We start from the raw sequence: 22,926 nt of genomic DNA, 5'->3' as shown, positions 1-22,926 counted from the left end.
AAATTAAGTCAAATTTTACTTTATGTCTTTACAGAATATTTTAATTAAAATATATTAATAGTATAAATATCTTTACATTATCAAATAATAACTTATTATATATATAGTAAGATTATTGATTCTATAATAATTATTTTAAAAATTACATATAGAATGATTACACTATTATGGCAAAATTAAAATAAAAGTATTAATATATTATAATGAATATTTTTTTAAGAGTGTTTGTTATATTTTTTTAATCTTTCTAAGAAAAATATCTCGTATATGTTCATTTATTCTTTTGATTGATTAATGTTATTTTCCTTTTTCATTTCCTTCTTATTATTTTTCATGTGTCTATTATTAGACAATTATTTTTGTCATTTTTTATTCGGTAAAAAGCTTTTTTTTTTCTCTCCTTATCTCCTAGGTTCACAAGAAAACTTTATATATAAAGAGAGATACAAAGTGAGAGAAAACGTATTTAATGATGATAAAAAATTAATAACTATTTTTTAACATAAAAAATAATTTAATGATGATACAATGTAAAATAGTTTTATATGATCTAAATTTAAAAGTAATAAAATTTCACAAAAATTAAATGAATTGAATTTATTATTGTTTGGAAAAAGTTTTAAACAAAATTATGAAATTTTTTAATGAGTAAAATTTCATTTAAATAATTGAAAGATAAATTCCACTTGAAATTATATACTTTTTAATAATTTGAAGCTTTTAATCTTAGTTTTAAAATTAAATAAATAAATAGTTTACTGTCCTGGCTTATGGTAATTAGGTAACACCATTTATTTTCAACTTTGATTTTTTTATATGTTACAAGGGAAAATTAAACTATTGAAATCGGTACTGAAACATATAGTCATATACAATAATAATGTAACTCGTTTTAACTTCGATTGTATATAGTAATGTTGCATGTATTTTCTTAACGTTTAAATTCATAATTTTATTTATTTGAAATTTATTCTTATACTAATTTTGTTACACGAATATTTTGTACAACATTATAAAAATATTTAAGCATGATATACTTTATCTTTCCCGCGAAATTATTTTATACATGACGGGTTATTCACTGATTTATAACTCAAAAAAGTTGTAAAATAAAAATTTACGCACACCTAGGATTTCAGGTACTATACCACCCATGGTGTCATTCAACACAAAAAAAATCTTTTACACTTATCTGGGCCACATTCTTGCCTTTTACCATTAGCCAAAAAAACAATAACGACAGATGTGGGGCCCATTACATTCGCCGGCGCGTGCTTCAACTTCACGGGCGTTTGAAGCGATGTGGAGGTGAAGGAGAATGCGACGACGAAACGCTACCCGATAAAATGTCAGAAAGACTATGCTCCAAATCATCGGGTGTAAGCCCGAACACGGTTTCTGACCCGACCTGATACTTCTCAAAGAGTTCCCTATGACTTGGAACGAATTTCGAAGCTATTGAAGCTTTTATTTCCTCTCGCAGTTTCGGGTCGGGTACTACCCACGAAAACTGTGCCTTGCACGCATCATGGAATGCGACGTCGAAACACTCCAAGATCGCCCTAGCTTGCTCCGCCGTCGGAGTTTCCGGCAGCGACAGAAAAACCTTGTTCCATCCCACGTGCTCGTACTTGGAAACGTACTCTTTCACCTTCAGTTCGTGCTTCGTCAACCAATCCTCCCCGAGGATGAACCCTAGGTTTGAGTTGCGGACCTTTACGACGACGTATTGCATGTTATTTGCCAGGAACAGGTAAGAGAGTGCAACCTCCTTGTAGAGTTCAGCTTTTCCGTCGAGCTTGCAGAGGAGCACTAATATCAGCCACGCCATCCGTTCAGCTATCTCCGATGAGCGATTCTTTCCCTCGCGATCCGGACTGCGGTAATAAGACTCCGGCAACGAATTTTGAGGCCAATCGGCGACAATCTCGGCGAGTGCGTCGCCGTAATCTGCGAGGAACGCGATGTAGTTCATTACGTAGCGCGTGACCGGGTGGATCCCGCCGCCAGGCAGGGGAATCTTAGAAGATTCCTTCTGAATCGCGGATTCGAAGTTGATTAGCATCGTCCGTGCCGCCTCGCCGAGCCTCGCCTGAGAAACAGTGACTTGAGATCTGATGCAGGAGGTTGATTCCGACGAGAAGATGGACTCGATTTGTTGCCGGTTGTCGGAGATCGCTTCGTACAAATCCAGCGTCCTGAACATTTTCTCCGGCGTTTTCTTGCACTTGGCAACTTTTTCCGGGAATGCGAACAGCGACTCCGCTCCTTCTCTGCAAACCGCGGCGAAACATGACTCCGCGATCTTCCTCTCCGGCGAACCGAAGACGTAGTCACAGAGCGTTTTCTCGCCGTGAAACAGAGTGCGGACGGCGAACCTGACAGCGTTGAGCCAGGACTTAATCTTCGACTCGAGCACCTCCCAGTCCATCTTCTGAATCTGAGAGAAAGTGAGCCTCTCCACTCCGAAATGGTACAGTGCCTCATCCACCATGGACTTTCTCATTAAGATGTAAATCTTGACGCACTCTTTGCTGTAGCCGGCGGAAACCATACACTCCGCAATGGCTTTCAAGTCCGCCATGGCAACCGTGGAGACCGAGTCACCGGCAAAGCGGAACTCGTCGTCGGAGAAATCGGTGCCGTCGTCGGAGACGCTGCTGCTCCGGTGATCGGTGGAGGCGACAGATTCAGGATCGAGATTGTCTCTGTTTTGGGTTAATATCCGATAGAACTCGGTCTGGAGTCTCTTCATGGCGAGTTGCATAAGGAAGTGGGCTTGGATGAGGGTGTCGGAGGAGGAATCCAGTGCGACGAGGTGCTGCATAGTGGACTGCAGGCTCATGACAGCGTTAAGGTACTGTTTGGCTTCTTGGCGTGTGTTGCTGAATAGAGGGGCGGCTTGGTCAGAAGGGGAAATAAGTTCCCATTTGGAAATGATGGCGCGAGCGGTTTCGATGTTTTGGTCCATTAGTGAATCGGAGAAGGTTCTTGTGGGAGAAGAGGAAGGTGGCGAAGGTGATGTTTTGAAGAAGAACAGGTTTTTGAGTCCCATTTTCGGCATTTTAGTTTGAGTTGAGGAAATAAACTAAACTGCTACTACTGGAACGGAAAGAATTAATGATTCCTTTTCTTGTTTGTGTTGGTCGTTTTGGGCTCAGTTTGGCGGGTATTTGTAGATGTGAATGAATAGCTTCGTGAGGGGAGTAAAGACGTAACGAAAGCGATAAGCAAACGCGGTAGAAGCTGAAATGTGAATCTTTTTTCTTTTTTTCTTTTTTTCTTTTTTTACGCTAGGCCATCACAAGGTCCACAACAGAATGAGTAACCTGGGAGGGAGGGAATAAAGATCTCGCCAATACACAATTCACAATCTTCCAAAGCGTGTCATTAATTAGGAAACATCTTGGATATGTTATATATCATATACTACCACTTGCCTTTTATATAAAATAAAATAATTTAATTGATAATTATGTTTAATGACATAACTCATAATAAAGAATGACTTAAAAAATGCATACACTTGCATAAAAAAAATGAGCAAGTATTTCATTAATAAATTTCACAATTAGTTAAGAGTATTAATATATCTGAAAATTGAAAAATGAGTCTCTGTTTTTTTAAATTAGAAAAAAAATACTGTGATTAGTCATTTCCATTTCTCATAATAAATTATTATTGTTGTTTTTATATTTTTTTTTTTTAGTACTAGACTTAATTTGGTGCATCTATGCGTGCTGATCTAGTTTTACTGCTTTGGTTTCGAAGTTCGAACTTGAAACTCTTTCTCTGTCTTTGGTGTGAAGCAAGGAACGAACTAGCACGAAAGAATTAGTCCTGCTTATTTAGTTTTGGTGCCGTCGGGTTTATTTATTACAGTTGTAGTTATCATTTTTCTATTGAAATGTTTAAGACTGAGTATTTCCCCACTTTCTTTTTTCCTAATATATTCGTAACAGCTACATTTCAATAGGATGCAATGTAACATACATGTGAATAATGTTATGAAATGGTACTTATAATTATTTGGCAGTTACAATTCTCCTTCTGTTTTAATACTTTTTTTTAGTCGTATGGATGCGAAATATTAATTAGCTTTTACTATAATTAATATTTGAAAAGCATGACTAATTACTTTTGTAATATATTTTCTCTCAACTTTTTTTCATCCACAATACTTGAATTCAAAATATTACTCAAAAAATTCAAAACTAGTTTCACAAGGAAAAACAATAGGAAGTGGTGATTATATAACAAAACAAATTACTCTTACTACCCATCTATTTGCAGAAAAGCCCTTTTATTTATTAGACCTACACAAAATTATTCTTAAACATTATACATACTATTCTATAGTGTATATACATTAAAACTAAATACTTTGCAATAGTAAAAAATTGAAATTACTAATATTTAAATCACAATTTTTAAGATAACTTAAAATTAATAAGATATAAACTAAATATTATTAATGACAAAAGTATATATAGTAGTAATGATTATTTCAAAATTATTGCAACAAAAAAATTAATAAATACTTAATCATGTGAATTAGTAATACATAATTAAATCAATTAAATATGGTTTTATGTTTTTATTATTTATTTCTTGAAAAATATTTTGAAAAAAATATTTTATTCTATCTTATTAATAATTTATGTTGTTAAGTTATTATTAGATTTCTTATCACAAAAATTTAAATTAATATTTTTATTTTAAATATAAAAAAGAGTATAATTTTCAAGATTTTAATATAATATTTTATCGTTATCCCTTTAAGTTATTTTAATTAGTTGTCATTTAAGAATTTTAATTTTTTACCGCAATACAAAGATTTAATCATAATGCTTATAAATGGAAAGATATTTTTATGATATTTGAAAATATAAAAGAGATTTTTATAAAAATGTAAAATTATAACAAGAATTTACTTCTTAAATTTATATAAAAAATATTTTTATTAAATATAAATATTTATAAAATAAAATAGATTTTATGTAAACTTTAAAAATAGATAGAGTTTTGTGTAAGAAATGTAAAAGGAAAGGAGACCAGAATCATTTATTCTTAGTATCAACTCACGACTATTATAATTATAAGGTTAAATTAGTCTTTATGTCTGCTATTATTACAAAAATTTTAATTAGGTTTTTGTATTTAATTTTTTTAATTAATCTCTATATTAATTTTAAATTCGTAATCACATTTTCATGTTAATTTGTTGTGAAAAAATCTCTTAAATTTAATGAAATATTTGATCATCTACACACATAGATACAAATTCTAAATCAATATGAAATTCATGTTTTATGATTGGGGTAGGGTAATTCCATGTGGAGCACGGCAACACCATTTGAGCTTATATGGAATAACATTTGGCACTTACATATGTATATATAATATAATATTTCGTTAAGTTTATCAAATTTTTGACAAAAAATTAAAAAAAAAACTTAATTACAAATTTAAAATTCAATTAAAAAATTATAATAATATGAGAATCTACAGAATAATTTAACCTAATTATAATCCCAACGATTTGAGTCAACTAGCTTGGTTTGTAAGATATACGAAGTAATGGTGATAAGGCGTCAAGATCTGTTCAATCTAAACTGTATTGGAAATTGTATACTTGTTTTTTTTATATAAAAAAAACAATTTTATACTTGTTTATGCTATAAGAAAATTGAAAACCACCGAAAACTTTGAATTTGGGGCATGTTTGTTTCGAATTTTTAAAAATTATTTTTTATTCTAGATAATAAAAAATCTATATGATAAGAATAAATTTTAAAATTTATTTTTGAAAACTATACTCCTTTTTTAGTTTTTAAAATTAAAAATTGTTTAAATATTTAAGTTATTTTGATTTATACTTTTAATTTTCTGTTATTTATGTTTTTCCTCATACCATTTCATCTTCTTCTCTTACTAAAAATTAATTCTCCCTTTTATATCTAAAAATTATTTTTTAAAAGCTGTTTTGTAAAATAGTAATTTTTAGAAACTGATCAGGAGAAAAAAAAATCAAACACTCGGAATAGTGGACTCGAACGTTTAATTTTAGCAGTAGATAGGATCACACTCTTATACAAAATACATGCACAATACATAACTTCAAATTTGCTAGTAAAACATGTTAACCTTTCGAGTTAATTGAATTGGACCAATTCCCTCGTTTAATGCATTTTGTTCGTAGGTCGTCCTCATTTGGTAGCTATTTGGAGTTACTTGGTCAGCTATTTGTGCTTCATTAGAGATTCATATTTCATAATATACATTAAGCATTATTCACATAGTTTTGAAATAGCAGGTTCCTTTTATCGAAAAAAAAAGGTTCCAGTAATCCATATGTCAACTTTAAAAAGCAAACTATTTTAGAGCCAGTAAAAAATAATTAAATAAGTCTAAAATAGGAGAAATTTGATACAAAACTTAGAGAAACACAATATATATGAGAATGATTCTCTTTGTGGGTGTGAGAACGAGAATAATCATTCTCATTAGTTACATTAAAATGAAAAATTAAAATTAAAATATTTTTAATTTAAATTAAAATCATATTTAATTTGTTCATGAGATTTATCAAATAGAAAATTGAATATCTTAAATATTTAATTTCGTCAAGATCACTATTACTATTATCATGATCGTCGTCACTAACATGTCTATCCTCATCGTCACTATCGACAACAATAATTATGTTGGTGACAATCACAATGATGATGATGACGGTGACGATGATAACGACAATAGTCATGTTGGTAATGATAGATAATTATAGTGATGACCATGACAATTATGGTAGAAATGGTCATGATAGTAGTGGTCCTATTGATAATATGTTTTAGATATTTTAAGACATCATAAATTAAATTTTTAAAATTTTTTATAAATCTTATCGAGATTTTATAATTAAATAAAATTTTAATTTGAAATTAAAATATTTTAATTTCTATATTTCGTTTTAATCTAACGATTAAAATTAATCATTTTCAATATCACATAATCACATAAGAATAATATATATATATATATATATATATATATATATATATATATATATATATATATATAAACATTCGACTTGGAATTGAATTATATATATGCTTATAACATTTGAAATTGAATATTACAGCTGATATATGTTTACTGAAAAATTTCAAGTCAACTTATATGCAAGTTGTGGTTTTTTTATTTGGTGTGTCATATGCAAGTTGTTAATAATGGGAGAGAAATCGTAAATATGAAAGTTCAATTTCTTCTCATACCTTTATTTCTTCTATCATTTCTATGCATAAATACCCGGGTCTCTTATCTGTCTTTGTTGTTATGTTAATAGCAAATAGCTAATACAATTTAAATTAAAATTTAAAATAATAGTTATTAATTTAATATAAATTAGATTATAATTTAGTTTGAATTTAAATTTAAAAAATTACATACTCTTAATAATATCAATTTAATTTTTAAAAAATATAAATATATGAAACTAATCTCGCTCTCGTAATTGTGTTTGGAGACCAATAAGTAATTAATGAGGAAAAAGAAAAAATATAAAACGTGAGTCAATTAAATTTAAAATAATAACATACTCATAATTATAACAATTTAATTCGAAAACAAATTTTAAAAGTTGACCATAACAAACTCACTCTTATGAATTATGTGCAGAGATCATTATATCACGAGAATGAAAATCTCATTCTCTAGAATAAGTACTCAATTTTGGATTTTATAATATAAAAATGAAGTGCGTCCTATTCATATTTTCTTTAACGCACTCTTAATTTCTAATATAATATATTAGTTAAAATTAATTTGAAACTGTAAAATCATAAAAAAGACTCCTTAAATATTATTTTTTTTTGTAAATTTTAATCAATAAAAAATATTAAAAAATCGCATTGCTAACCTTTTCTTCAATATATAGAAGAATATGGCCTCAAGCTGGCTGAAATATAACAAGCCTCGCCCAGAGTTGTGATTTTTGGATACTTATTAAATACAAAATTACAAACATCCTAATAACACTTATAATTTTAATTTCTCTTTTTTGTTATATCACATCACTGATCATATTTTTTTTATTATATCACTTATTTTTCTTCTTAGCCGAGGATATTCAAGAATTGTTTTTCTTTTTTAATTTGTAACAAATAATTTATCTTTTTTCGGATAAAAGGGAAATTGAAGGGCAACTGGTGTGCTATGCAAATGAACTCCGAGGCAATTAAGAGCACAGTCAACCGAAGCAACCAAGCCCTTTTCTTCTCTTTCTTTTAAACGTGTGCTTTCTTTTTTGGTATGTTTTAAACGTTTCATTACCTCGCCGTTTACGATTTTTTTTGAACGATTTTGGTTTTATGAAACTATTTTTAATTAAAATTAAGTTTGAAGTGAAGTAGTTACATTTGAATCTATTCCAAATAAAATTGAGATAAATTTTAATATAATTATTTTTACTCAACGTAAAATTTACTTATTTTTATTTCTACTCAAATGCAAGAGGTCAATTCTTTCTAGTCAAATTATTAAAAAATAGGGTTAGTTAAAAGCCCCCACAACACAACTCATGTTTGGGGGCTACTTTCGCCCATCAATTAAAGCTCTAGTAACCTACAAGCAGTCAAGTCTGTTCGCTTTGGACGGTTAACTGCAAGCCACAACTTATATATGGAATTCAATCAATAGGGAAAACAAGAAAGAAATTACGCTTACTTTATTATTTCAAATAACTTATCTACCTTATGTTTGCTTACTATAGTTGACTATTTATTTCTATTAAACACTTCCTTTACGCCGCAATTATTAGGCATTGAAGGACAAGACATTTTCAACTAATATATATATATATATATAAAAGATTGCTAAGCATAGATACTCTTTTTTTCGGTATGATACAAACCTAGTTAATACTTTATATTGTTTTAATAAATTTATTTAAGGATATCATAGTGATTTTACTTATTATTTTTTTTTAAAAAAACTAATCTTTCTCCTCTCATATTCATTTACTGCAACCAATTTACAGTATTCTTTCTGGCTTCCTGTAAGATCCTTCCATGGCTTCCCGTTCGTCTTTAACCCCAACGTCCTCATCTAGCTCCCTCATAGACTTTACGGCCATGACTAACCAAACCTGGCAATTGATAGGCAGAGAAAGGGACAATTTTTTTTTTTTTTTAATGTTCTAGCTTCTGATTGTTTCGTTATTACTATCTAATTTAATATCATAACTATATGGTAAAATTAAATAATGGCAGAGAATGGTTTTTGTGATTAAATAACGGTGATATGTATTTTGTGAGCATTGTTTATGAATCTTGATTTTGGTGGCTGACGAAAAACACCATTTCTTTGGATGAGGAATGGTACTTCAGTGTGGCACTTGCAGTTTTGGCATTTGGCAAATTGAAAACCATCAACGTTTTACTGCGGCCGGAAGGAAGATAAGAGAGTAGAAGAGAGAGAAATGAGTGAACAGGAGAGAGAAACCGGTTTTATTATTTCAAAAAAATAAACAATAAATTATTATAATACCCTCCAATAAATTAAGTAAAGCAATCGAGTTTCTTAAGGCTTGTTGTTCAATATATATATATATACACACACGTATTAATTCCATTAGTTTTGTCTCATTATACAAAATGTTATCTATTTCTTAAACCTTACATAAACCCCCCTCATACTTAATTAATACATGATAATAAACTTTTGAAAATTGAAATATGTAGATTACAAAATATATAAATTTAAAATACTGTTATGGAATAACATGAATATATATATTTCATTAGTGTAATTTGGCGCATGATAAGCTAGGATACGATATTATAATTTGATACGAGTAGAACAGAAGATAAGTTTTGATATTATTCAATGTTTGATTCTCAATAAATAATAATCTCTAGGATAATATATATGGTATCATACTGTATTTACTTTGTGTAGCATATATGATGCGCATATAACTTTAGTGGCATAAAAAACATAAGAAAAAGGAAGCGAATTGAGTTAAAATTTCAGCTGCTTCATCTCCGTCAAACACGAGCATGCAAGAGTATAAAGTTAGAGCGATACATCCAGAGAATGAAGAGAACAAAGATCTTAAACGCATCTTTCAAGATGCATAGTTGCATTGCAGGTGCTTAACGTTAAAAACCGTTTCCTTCCCACGCGCTCGTACTTGGAAGCATACTCTTTCACCTTCAATTCATGCTTCGTCAACCAATTCTCCCCGAGGATGAACCCTAGGTTTGAGTTGCGGACCTCCTTGTAGAGGAGCTCTAATATCAACCACGCCATCCGTTCAGCTAATCGGGACTACGGTAGTAAGACTCCGGCAACAGATTTTGCGGCCAATCGGCGAGGAACGCGATGTAGTTCGTGACGTAGCGCGTGAGCGGGTGGATCTCGCCACCAGGCACCGGAATCTTGGAGGATCCCTTCTGAATCGCGGATTCGAAGTTGTTTAACATCGTCCGAACCGCCTCGCCGAGCCTCGTTTGAGAAGCAAGTACCTGCGATCTGATGGAGGATGTTGATTCAGAGGAGAAGATGGACTCAATTTGTTGACGGTTTTCAGAGATCGCTTCGTACAAATCCAGCGTCCTGAACATTTTCTCCGCGGTCTTCCTCTCCGGCGAACCGAAGACGTAGTTGCAGAGCGTTCTCTCGCCGTGAAAGAGAGTGCCAACGGCGATCTTGACAGCGTTTGGTCAGTAATTAAGGTACTGTTTGGCTTCTTGGCGTGTGTTGCTGAATAGAGGGGCGGTTTGGTCAGAAGGAGAAATAAGTTCCCATTTGGAAATGATGGCGCGAGCGGTTTCAATGTTTTGGTTCATCAGTGAATCGGAGAAGGTTTTCATCAAATATATTTTCTTCATACAAAAACATCCATACTCCTTCAAATATTATGATATTTTATATATCATTAAGTTTCATTAAACCGTGCAATGACCAAAATAGATTTTATTTTACGCGGATGATACATAAAATTAAATTTTATCTTTTTAAGTCAACTTATACTTCTTCTTTTTTTTTTTTACTTTCTGCAGATGTTTTAATAAAAAAAAAATTCAAGTCAACTTATATAATTGTTACCATAGGGAGAGAAATTCTAAATATGCAAGTTCAACTTCTTATTTCTTCTTGTCCTTTTTATCTCTTCTGTCTCTTTTTATAAAACAATGTTCTTTTGTTGACATTGTGCTGTGAAAAACTTCTATGCGTAAATATCTTAATCTCTACTGTTATGTTTAACGAGCCTAATGTACACATCTCAATATAAATATTTCATCTAATAGTTAATTAATATTTTAAGCATATGAAATAAATATTTTTATATAAAATTATTTAAGTATATAAATTAAGATTACATCATTATATTATTTTGACAAACCCAAATAATAAAAAGCATAAAAAAATTTAAAATAATTTGAATTTGAAGATAATAATTTATTTAATTATAATATTAATATATAAAAGATGATAAATTTTCTTATAATTTAAAATAAAATTCAACATGATTTTGAAAATAATAACATAATTATAATAGCAATAATTAATATAATTATTTTAAATTAAAAATAATAGTAATTACTATCATTTAATTTAAATTTAAAGCTATTACGCATTCGTAATAATAATAATTATTACAATTCAAAATTTGAAAAATGAGTGAGGGACACTACCTGGAAAAAATATCGCGAGGGTAAAAAAAATTGTAGCAAGTTGTTTTATCCATTTTTGAATGAAAACCTCACCCTTATTATAAATTTAATCACGAATTTATTAAAATTATAAACAAAAATGAAACTTATAAAAACAAATTTAAAAATAAATTACAAGAAATATAATTTATTCTTAAATTCAAATAAGCTTTGTCTAAATTCTTTCAAATGTTATGATAATTTATATGTAATTAAATTTCATTTAACCATGAAAGGATCAATTTTTAACATTCAAATTGTTCTATACATATACTCTTTTTTCATGAAATATCTTTTTTCATTAAAAAGTTATATTCTCTTTCAAATGTTATGAAAATTAGATATCATTAAATTTCATTTAACCGTGTAATAACCAATATAAGTTTTACTTTAGATAGAAGGATACATACAAATTAAAATTTATCTTTTCTAGTCAACTTATTCTTCTTTACTTGCTGCTGATGTTTAATAAAAAATTCAAGTCAACTTATACAATACAGTTATTAAACTGTGGGAGAAAAATTATAATGATCAAAGTTCAATTTTTTATATTTCTCATTCTTTTATCTCTTATGTCTCTCTTATTTATATGATCTTATTGATCTATGCAAGTCTCTTTGTATAAACAAAGTTCTTTTGTTAATGTTGTGATGTGAATAACTTCTATACATAAATATCTTAGTCTCTTACCTGTCTTTATTGTTATGTTTAGTTTAGTGAACTTATTGCACATATCTAAATAATAAATGTTTCATCTAATCTAATTTTCTATATAAATAAATCAAAATAATTATCTTGAATGAAAATATGTTTAGGAGTTACTTTTTAATCATAATATTTTTAGGATCTTTTCTATAACGAAATGGTTTTGAAGAATTTTCCTAATTTCTTACCTCTTTTAATATATATTTTTACCTTTATTTTGAAATTAATATTTTCCAAAAAAAATATTAGCAATTAAATTAAATATTTTTCTAACTTCACATAAATAAATTTTGTCTCACAACAAACTCTTATTAATGTGAGCAGTCAGAAAAATCACTTATAATCATTTTCATCCTTAAATATATGTTAATATAATCACTTATATCACACTTTTGTTAGACTTTGTTATAGCTAAAAAAAATAACAATGTTATACACTTTCAACGACTAATAGGTTTTTTTATGAGTTCAACGACTAATAGTTACTCATAAAGAATATAGGCTCGAGAGTAAAAATGTTAAATGCCTCACCCTTATTAAATCAGAGTTGTGAATTTTTTTAATTTGTAGCAAATTGTTTTATCCTTTTTTCGAATAAAAGGGAAATAGAAGATCAATGGCCAATGTATGTCCCGTGCAAATGAACTCAGAGGGAATTAAAAGCACAGTCAACCAAAGCAACCAAGCACTTTTAGTCTGTGTTCTCTTCTTCTTTCACCCTATATTTGGAATGAGAAAAAGAGAATAGAAGGAAATAAAAGTTTAAATTTTTGTTTGTATAAGTCAATTTTTATTGCTTGCTTTCTCTCAATCCAAACAAAAGAAAATGTATCATTATTAGTGTTTTTTTTCTCTATTTTCTTTCCTTCCTACCAAGCATACCATCAAACTTTTTTAAGGTTTTAAACATGTGTTTACTGTTTACCTTGTCGATTGTAAATGTTTTTTTTTAGAGAAGTATATATATATATATTCTTAACAAAATGAGATAAATATAAGATGATTATTCTTACTCAGCGTAAAATTTTCTTTATTTTTTTTTAATTCCAGTCAAATGTGTTTGTGAGGTCAATTTTTCTATTCCAAATTATTAAAAAATGGGGTTAGTTAAAAGCCTCCATAACATAACTCATATTTGGGGGCTACTTCCGCCTATCTAATTAAAGCCATTAACCTTTAAGTAAGCAGTCAAGTTTGTTAGCCTTGGACGGTTAATAGTTATCAGCATGCCACAACTTGTATGGAAAACGAAGAATTAAGCCTACTTTATTACTTCAATTTCAAATAACTTATCTACCACACGTATGCTTAGTAGGTGAGTTTTATTTGTGGGTAAATAGTCATTTTTGTCCTTCAACGTATAATTCGCTTGTAAATGTATCCCTAAAAAATGAAAATATAAAATTTGGTCCCTAAACATGTAAAAAGTGCGATAAATATATCCTGCCGTTAACTTCCGTCCGTTAGCGTTAATAAAATAACCTACGTGATACGGAGAGACAGATTTATCACTGAAATCATTGCCAAAGTGAATTGTTAGCGTATGAACATATTTGTTATAATATTTTATTGACTTTTCGTCTTCTTACTCCATGCAAATGCGTCCCTCAAAAATAAAAATGCAAAATTTAGTTCCTGAAAGTATAAAAAGTACAAAAAATATATTCGGACGTTAATAATAGATTGTGACTAATTATTATTATTATTATTATTATTATTATTATTATTATTATTATGTGTTTATAATTTACTGCTCCTATTCGTTTAGTACTTATGTAATATATTTTTAAAATTTCACTTTAATATATATATATTTTTATTATTTTGATTTCTTTGTCAAACTTTAATCTTTGCTGTTAAAAAAAAGTTTATCTTATATCTTATAATTTTATCAAATTTCTACTAAATTTCCCACTTTTAATCTTTAAAATTATTTCATATCATAATTCCAACTTAAGTGCCCTCATATTTAGATTGAAGATAATATGTCAAGAGTTTTGAGTAGAAAAAACACAATCGGTCGCGGGACCAAATTTATTTATTTTTTTAAAAAAATTTAATCAACTATTTTTTTAATAAAAAAATCTCACTAAATTTAAACTAGATAAAGCTAAAGTTGAATTACAAGTCTTTTTCCTTAATCAATAAAATATATATATACCTCAAATATGAAAGAATCACTTTGATAAACTTTATGTGCTTCCATTTGAGACAACACTTATTATACATAATATGAATGAAATGAAAACAATTATTAAAAAAATAAAGAACCCAAATAAATTTAAATAAAAAATATAATAATGTTCGAACTAATACAAAGGTTAACTTTAAAACAAACAAAAAAACCTAATATAGAGATTTATTCTTTCCCTTTGGAATGTAGAGTTGTATCTCTCATTAATTTAGAGTTGTATCTCTCGTTTATTTAGGGGATGAATTGTAGCTGTAAACCATTTTTAAAATGTTCCTCGTTTTAAATATCCATGAAATTGTAAGTCATCCTAATAAGCCTCCATATGGCATGACTTTTTAAACTATCTAGGTTAGGTTAACTGTAGTTTAACCTGGATTATAATGGTGACATACAATTTCACAATTACAAATGGGACAAAATATAAATTTAATCCCTCAAAATACTTTGAAATTTGATTTTAGTCCCAAATTTAATGCTACTACATTTTTAATCTCCACATTTAGCAAAAGTAACATTTTTTCATAGGGACGAAGCTTCAATTTTTTATTTAAGTTTTTTTTTTTATATAAACCATAAGTATCTTCCACCAATAATAATCTTGTTTTTTTCGTTTGAGTTGAAAGTACTCTTATAACTAAATGAGACCTCTTGTTAAACTATAACAACCCCCAAGTAGTTAACCTCTGGTTATCTAAGTTACATATTAAAATTTTATAACTAAAACCATTATTTTAAAATATTGAGAGCAAAACATATTTTATCATTACAAATATAGATATTTAGGGCAGTTCTCTGAATTGATCATGAGTAAAAGAGACATGTCAAACCTTGAGGCTGCCCCAACTATTATATCTTGGCCGGGTGAAATTGAGCTCTCACACACCATTTAGCTGAGAGCCCATTGGAACGGCCGAAAATAATAAGACGAAATACTTTTTCTTGTTTCCCTAACTATTAAATCATGTTATTGTTAAACGGGGCTACAGAAAGATATTATACTCGTTAAGCTATGACATTTACAGTTTTCTCATGGAGAAACAAGGTCTGCACATTAATTCACTAAACCACTGAAAATAGTCAAAATACAATTACTTGGACAGTTTCAGATTTACGTCCTAGAAAAGAGTCATTTGTCAAAAGTCAAAACTATGGGTCAGTTTGGTATGCAGAAAAATTCCACAATGAACCTTCAATACATTATTAATAAAACTGATTTATGAATTTTATTAACCGGTGAATCGTGTACACAAAATAATGAAGAATAGCGGAGAGACCGTGCATGCAAGAAATTGAAAATTTTCATGTATGACTAAAAAAAAAAAAGCCAGAGTAAGACCAGCGAACATTTAATAAAAGTTTCATGATGATTAAAAGAAAACTAGGAAGAAACGGCATCAAAACTGAATGGCCAGAAAAAAATTGTATGTCAAATACCAAATAGAAAGTGACGCCAAAATTATCATCATATTTGGTTCTAACATTACACTTTAATTGCATATTTTCGCATTGGAAAATACAATTCCTTCTTTTTCTCACGCTGTGTCTTCAATGAAGCCTGTAAGGAACACATCAAATTCATTTAGGTACGTACTAAGAACCATATATGACCAGAAATATCTCATTCTGAAAATTTTCACCGTTAAGTGACCAAAAAACAACAGCAATGGTATCGTATATTGCTCCCCTAAGGATAACTTATAATCGTTATTTATAACAAAAAAAGAAAAGGAAAAAAATAGTTATTAGATGAGATGAGATCTAAAATGTCATGACTATCTGGTTGATTTTCTGAAGCCTAGATTATTAAGATGACATCTCCAAAGACAATTTGATATTCAGAAAAGTTCAAAGTAGTCACCAAATACATTTCAAATTTGAGCATTTCAGCTCTATTCAAGGCTAACACTGATCTATGACACGTTTGGAAACAGCAATTATCAACTAGACACTTATTTATTTTTTCTTATCAACGATTATCAACTAGACACTTATTTCAACACTCAATAGAAGTACAAGTAACTTGAGGACACTACACAGTCATAGCATAATGAACAGAAAATGCAATAGAATAGAAATAAAATAAAAAGCAATAAATTGGAAGAGTAAGGAATGAAAGGTACCTGGTGCTTAGTTAAGCGCCTTCTGATGGCTCTGGTCTTCTTGGGACGCAGATCCAAAGGAAGGTATTTCTTCTTCTTGTAAGCTTCCCTCAACGCTGCCTTTTGCTTCTGGGAAATCACTGTCAGCACCCGCGCTATCGAAAGCCGAACCACTTTGCTGCATCCACACACAACAAAGCACATTCATAGTGAGTTTGGATAACACACAAAAATAAATTTTACTCCACAGAATCATGGTGACACCATGAAAAAGTAGAAGCAACTATTTGTTGCTTTGCCTTCACCATGAAAACTTAATTGATTATTTCCCACCATGAATCTAATCCAAATACACTTTCAAATTCGTAACAATTTCGATCCAATTAGGAATTGGGGATTTGATATGAAAGAGAAAAGGAAGGTACATTTTGGAAAGCTTGTTTGGGGCTCCGCCGGTGACCTTAGCGACGCGGAGGAGAGCGAGTTCTGCTTTGAGATCCTTCAGTTGGTTCAGAAGCTCTGCTTTTGTCTTGTACCTCAGCTCGTACACCTTGATTCTCGCTTTTGCATTTCAACAAACAAAATTTGAAAAAATGAATGAATGAAATCGTAACGCCATTGAAGGAAATCACAACGTAGTAGAAACGTCTGCAGAGTTAGAAGTTTAATCGTATGTACCCATTGCTAATGCGAAGCTACTGTGGCGCTGCGAAGAGGAACGTGAGAAAGAGAAAACCCTACCTAGCTGGTTACTCTGCTCTGCTACTTTGTGTCCCTAAAACCCTAATCTGGGACAAAACATAATACCTGTTAACGTATCAAGTGAATTTGGGCCTTTTTTCTGGGTCAAAGCTCAAATTGGATCCCGTTCTTCACTCTTTACTTTTTAATAAACGAATCACTTTTTTTTTATTTGTTTTAACTTTTTTATATAATAAAAAACTGAAAAGAATCTAAAATGTTATTATTTTTTTATTGAATAATTTATCATAAAAATAATTTATTTTGAAGTGATTTTTATGATTATAAACAAACATAAATTAACTCCTGATTTTTTTTAAAAAATATTTTTTAAAAAAATTATTACATTATTTTATATTTGAATCGCTTCTTTTTAATATGTAACAAATGAATCCAAATATTTTATTTTTCACGTATGACTTATTTTACATTTAGATATTTTTTTAAGTTATACTACCATGTCAATATATCCAATATAATGAATGGATGCACACTACAAAATTAAAATTTCATTTAATAAAAAAATTATTTGCATAGCATTAACTAACTAGGCTTTCGTTTTGTTGGATGAGAAAGGAAAATGTTAAATATATACCCTAAAAATGGGGTGTTTATGTGGAAAAGGAGAGATATAAAAAAATTAAAAGAAAATAATAGACATGTCAATTGATATAATAAGAAACGAAAAGAAAGATTTAAAAAATTGGAAAATAAAAGTGAATGAATCATGTGAAATTGTGAATGTGTACACATGATAGAACAATAAGAAACTATCCACAAAGCCATTTGAGCAAGTGTAGTTTGGGTGGTGTAGTTGGTTATGACGCTACTCTCACACACTAGAGATCCCGGGCTCGGACATTATAATTTTAGATTATTTTGAAACAAAATATCATTTTGAAGGTTTTAGTGGGATCTAAACAATGTTTCACATTGCACCAAAAAAAAATAATCTTTAAAGGTTGAACATTCCCAGAATCCACTTTGATGCTGTAAATAGCATTTAATACTTACTATATATCACACGAAATGGGCATTTTACGTTTCAACTTTCATGTAAAACGAAATTTTTAGAAATCCTCAAGAGAAGGCGGCCTTAATGCTGAAAATTGTGAATGATTTGACATATACTGTGTCTCCTCCACATTTTACAATTCCATTATCTAAAGATTTGCATATTCCTAGTTCATGAAATAAAGAGAGGAACCAATAGAAATTTGAATGACTCACATCTTTAAACGCGTGATTATCTAAACCTCACTGTCTGAACCACAGCTAAAGCAATATAATGTATTTAAAATAAGGATCGGATAAGGACCTTAAAACAGTCTAAGCTGGTAAAGAACGAGTGCAGAAATTAACGAGAATCCATGTGCACTAGTACGTTATCCGCATTACTTTTGCGTATTTATTCTATTTTCGATTAAACAAATAAAGAATCTTGCTCTAAAAGAATCATTAACAGGCTTGCAAGATTAGTTTGATTTCATTGGAACAATAAAAATTACTGATACACCAGCCTGACGAAAGTAAACTTCATTTAAATAAAGGTTAATAATGGCAGGGAACAGATGTGAATTGTGATAATAGATTGGGCAACACAGTGAGGATACAGGAACCAGCTGAAAAAACACGTTATCATTGATCTATAAATGCGCCATGCATGCCCTTTTGCCTGACAAAGGATGCAACTTCTCTGTAATGATTTATTTTACAATGGTCTAGTTTAAACGTGAAAAAGTCATAAACTAAGACAAAAGTTGGTAATGATAAAGGTGGATATGCAACAATTTAACAGCTTCATTCCTTTAAAATGCCTAATGCTAATGCTCAAAATTCAAGAATTGAATGTAAAGACGAGCAATCTTCAAAATTTCAAAAGAGGGTGGTAATTTATTTAATGTAAGTTGTTTATGGAAAAGTACCCGAACAAACCGAGCCCTATGTGTAATTAACAATGATATGTCCATAATGTAGTTAGTTGTCCCTTGAAAAAAGAGAAATTATTAGATGATACTAATCTTTATCATAAACTAACTGCATTATGTGTTAGACTACCTAATAATATTTCCACAACTTTAGGTAGTAATCATGTCACAGCAAATTAGACAAGCCCTGACATTTCAAAGGAACTGGCCCAATACTTTGCAGTGGGACGTACATAATGCTATTTTTTTTTTTTTTCATTCACCTTTCCTTTTTCCCTTGCCTCCTCCTTCAACTTCAAAATTAAAAGCAAGTAGTATATTAGTTGGTCTCACTAGCTAGGAAGCTCTTGACTCTTGTATTAACACTAATTACAAGTTACTCACTTAGCTCTCTCTTCAAACTCTATTCATCCACAGCATAATCAACAAATCATTGTTCTCATCTCGACTCACAAATATATATCACATAGCTAGCAATGAAAGGAATGAATCTGTTCTGCTCTTCCATTTCTTCCACAGCAGTAACCTCTAGTACTACGGATCATCATTCCACGGTGCGCAGAAGCACCAAAAGGCACGCCGGTATTCCAAGGAAAAGCCAACTTCGTGTCCCTTGTTCATCCAGATTATTGCCTATCAATCCTAAGCCTCAAAACGGCGATGTTCGCAGAACAGGCTCCATTCAAGTTAACAACCTATATGATTCATCGTCAACTAGATATCTCCTCGGTGATTGGGTGTCTGAGTCTGATAAAATCCCTTCAAACTCACACAAGACCACCCTGCAGAACCAGGTTGTGGTTTTGAGGGTCTCATTGCACTGCAAGGCCTGTGCAAGAAAAGTTACAAAACACATTTCAAAAATGGAAGGTCAGTTACACATCCACCTTAGTTTCTAGAGAAAAAAAAAAGTTAAATTAATGAAAAAATCTCAATTCATTTTTTTTTTTTTTGTTTCTTGTGAAGAAGTTTATGCAAATAAAGATGGTCATAATAGTAATAATTTCCACATTCTTGATTAGATATAAATCTTGATACATATTTATCCACGCAATAGTGTATTACGTATTAACAGATTGTGAATTTGTGGGGTTTATGGTTTCTTCACTACCTTACAGATATATGTTGATGAATCTAATATGTATATATAATTGACTAATTATATGTGTAGGAGTAACATCATTCAGTATAGACATGGAGGCAAAGAAAGTAACAATAATTGGACACGTGACACCATTAGGGGTTCTGGCAAGTGTGTCCAAGGTGAAGAATGCACAGCTATGGCCATCTTCGACATCATCTTTGCCATCATTGTCTTCGTCAATGCCGATGTAAGTCTAAATGGTCAACGTGAGTTGACTAAAGTTTAACATGTAACTTTTTTCTTCCCTGCCCCTTTTTATCTCTGTTGTTCGGTACACCTAGGCCATGAACATGTAATAGTTTGTATTGGGTACAAAATTTGATGACCTGTCAAGCTTAATTATAATGTTTGTTGTCTAGTTAGATTGATGGATGAATTGAGTGCAGCTTTTTCTTGGTGTTTAATTAGTGTTTATTACTGATTGGTGATTGCTCAAGTTGAATTGTTTTTCAGTAAGTCTTGTGTCTCCACAATGTTTCTTTAGTTCATCATAAAAGACGCACATTAATTCTAATTAAGGTTTTGGCTGCCATTTCTTCTTTCTCGTTAACTTACTCCAGCCCATATTAAAAAGATCCGCTTAAAGACTATTCTAAAGAAGAAGAAAAAAACTTGTATGCAGGTCCTTTACGTGCTATTAGTGTTGTTGAATCAGAAATGATATTTCATCCTCTTAACTTATATTGAAATTTATCTTAATGAAACTTTAATGTTGATTGGAGTACACCACTAAAAGCACTTTAAGAAGTACATCTAAGTTTTATCCATACCAAAATATAGCATAAAAATATTGCGTACTCATACCATTCAGCAATTATCTTAACTAATTATATGCATGTGATTATTAGTTAGTGTCTATTAATGTGTTCCTGTTTGTGGAGGACAAATTATCAACTTGATGAACTTTTGACCTCAAACCTGTTTCGAAGAAAATTTGGAAATTCAAACCAAGAGCACCAAAGAAAAGCTGCTCTCCAAAAAGAGAAAAGGTGTTATTTTCAATACCTTGGAGCTGAGCACTAAATATAATAATATTGGGTTTCTCCATCTCTTCCAAAACCATAAAAGTGAGAACCTTGTACACCTGTTCTGCTACATTACACACTACTTTAATTTTTACCCCACTGGTTCGAATATGATAGCTAAGCTTTTTAGATAACAAACTATCGGAGACAAGGTAATGCATGCGAGTCAGTGGTAGCCGGCAGCACTCAAGGCCACGCTGGTTTGGGACACATTCTCCACCAAACTCTTTCTGTTTTCTTATTCTTTTTTCATCTAATGATTTATGTTTTGTCAATGCTGATGGGTCATGACCACTTAACATGTGGATCACTTGAACATGACGTGAGCTTTGGTAATAAGTAGTTGCCTTAAATAGAAAACTTACATTTTCAATCATCTTATCTTACTCGTTTTGATCAATCCTATTTCTCATGAAGAATATATGCGATTTTGAAAACTTAAATATCTTTTTAATTCTTGTAATTTATTTTTTTTATTTAGTTCTTATAATTTTTTTTATTTTTACTCCTCGTAAATTATATTTGTTTATTTTTCATTCTTATGACATTTTAAATAATGCTTTTTTTTAGAATTCTATTTAAAGTATTTTTAAAGACTAAAAACAAAAAAAATAATTTTATAAAGACTAAAAACAAAAAAAAAAAACTAAATTATAAGAACGAAAATGTATTTTAAAAAAATAACAATAACAATTTAGAATCCAATTAAGCTACCTACCCTAAGAGCATCTCTAACTAATGAGTATTTTTTAAGTGAGTTTCTTAAGATATTTTTTATAGTCTCCATAGTATTATATTATTGTAAGAAATTCATATATATTTTTACTCCAACAATAAGAAACTCTAGAAAACTTCAAAAAATTCACATTTTTATATTTTTTACTTAATTATGATTTAATTATAGTGTTATTATGTGTTAAATAAATATTATTTTTTATTGTTAAAAACAATTTCTTACAAAAAAATACAAATGTTATTTTTTAAAAACTCTCCCTACTCCATAAATTTATTTCAATAAAAATGAAATTGTAAGAAATAATTTATTCACTTAAAAAATCCTCCAAATTTTTTTTATTAAAGATACTCTAATTTTCTCTACATCAATGTTAACATATATGCAACCTTTGTTTATAATTTTAAATGGATAAATAAATATCAGAATTTATTAATACGATGGCATCTCAAGTCTAATCAGCTCTCATAAAGAAGAATTATTGTAAGGGATCCTACGGTTACTGCAATTCAGGCTTCTTGAGTATCAATCAGTGGCTTCAATTTGCTTTTTTAGTGTCAATGTTGTACCTCCCCACCCACCAATGCGACAGTAATAAGCAGAGTACACTTTATGATTGCATGGTCTAGAGCGAATTTGCC

At 30.0% G+C, this 22,926-nt stretch overlaps 3 protein-coding genes across 3 annotated transcripts; 1 reads left to right on the top strand and 2 right to left on the bottom strand.

The window, feature by feature from the left end:
- Nucleotides 1-1,102: 1,102 nt before the first annotated feature.
- LOC114386790 (exocyst complex component EXO70H1-like) lies at nucleotides 1,103-3,225 on the bottom strand. Its single transcript, XM_028346835.1, has one exon. The coding sequence runs from the start codon at nucleotides 3,062-3,064 to the stop codon at nucleotides 1,283-1,285; it is 1,782 nt and encodes a 593-aa protein (XP_028202636.1). The 5' UTR covers nucleotides 3,065-3,225; the 3' UTR covers nucleotides 1,103-1,282.
- A 12,670-nt stretch (nucleotides 3,226-15,895) lies between these two features.
- On the bottom strand, nucleotides 15,896-17,545 carry LOC114387242 (60S ribosomal protein L35-like). The gene is made up of 4 exons (XM_028347383.1): nucleotides 17,393-17,545; nucleotides 17,140-17,275; nucleotides 16,736-16,892; nucleotides 15,896-16,170 (listed from the first exon to the last, which is right to left on the bottom strand). The coding sequence occupies exons 1-4, from the start codon at nucleotides 17,394-17,396 to the stop codon at nucleotides 16,096-16,098; spliced, it is 372 nt and encodes a 123-aa protein (XP_028203184.1). The 5' UTR covers nucleotides 17,397-17,545; the 3' UTR covers nucleotides 15,896-16,095.
- A 2,183-nt stretch (nucleotides 17,546-19,728) lies between these two features.
- Nucleotides 19,729-21,041, top strand: LOC114387738 (protein SODIUM POTASSIUM ROOT DEFECTIVE 2-like). The gene is made up of 2 exons (XM_028347945.1): nucleotides 19,729-20,253; nucleotides 20,555-21,041. The coding sequence occupies exons 1-2, from the start codon at nucleotides 19,860-19,862 to the stop codon at nucleotides 20,716-20,718; spliced, it is 558 nt and encodes a 185-aa protein (XP_028203746.1). The 5' UTR covers nucleotides 19,729-19,859; the 3' UTR covers nucleotides 20,719-21,041.
- The last annotated feature ends 1,885 nt before the right edge of the window (nucleotides 21,042-22,926 follow it).

The sequence above is a fragment of the Glycine soja genome, chromosome 15, assembly GCF_004193775.1.
Source record: "Glycine soja cultivar W05 chromosome 15, ASM419377v2, whole genome shotgun sequence".
In the NCBI taxonomy this organism is placed as follows: domain Eukaryota; kingdom Viridiplantae; phylum Streptophyta; class Magnoliopsida; order Fabales; family Fabaceae; genus Glycine; species Glycine soja.
Note: the sequence above shows the minus strand (reverse complement) of the source record. Positions and strands in the feature narration are given on the sequence as shown.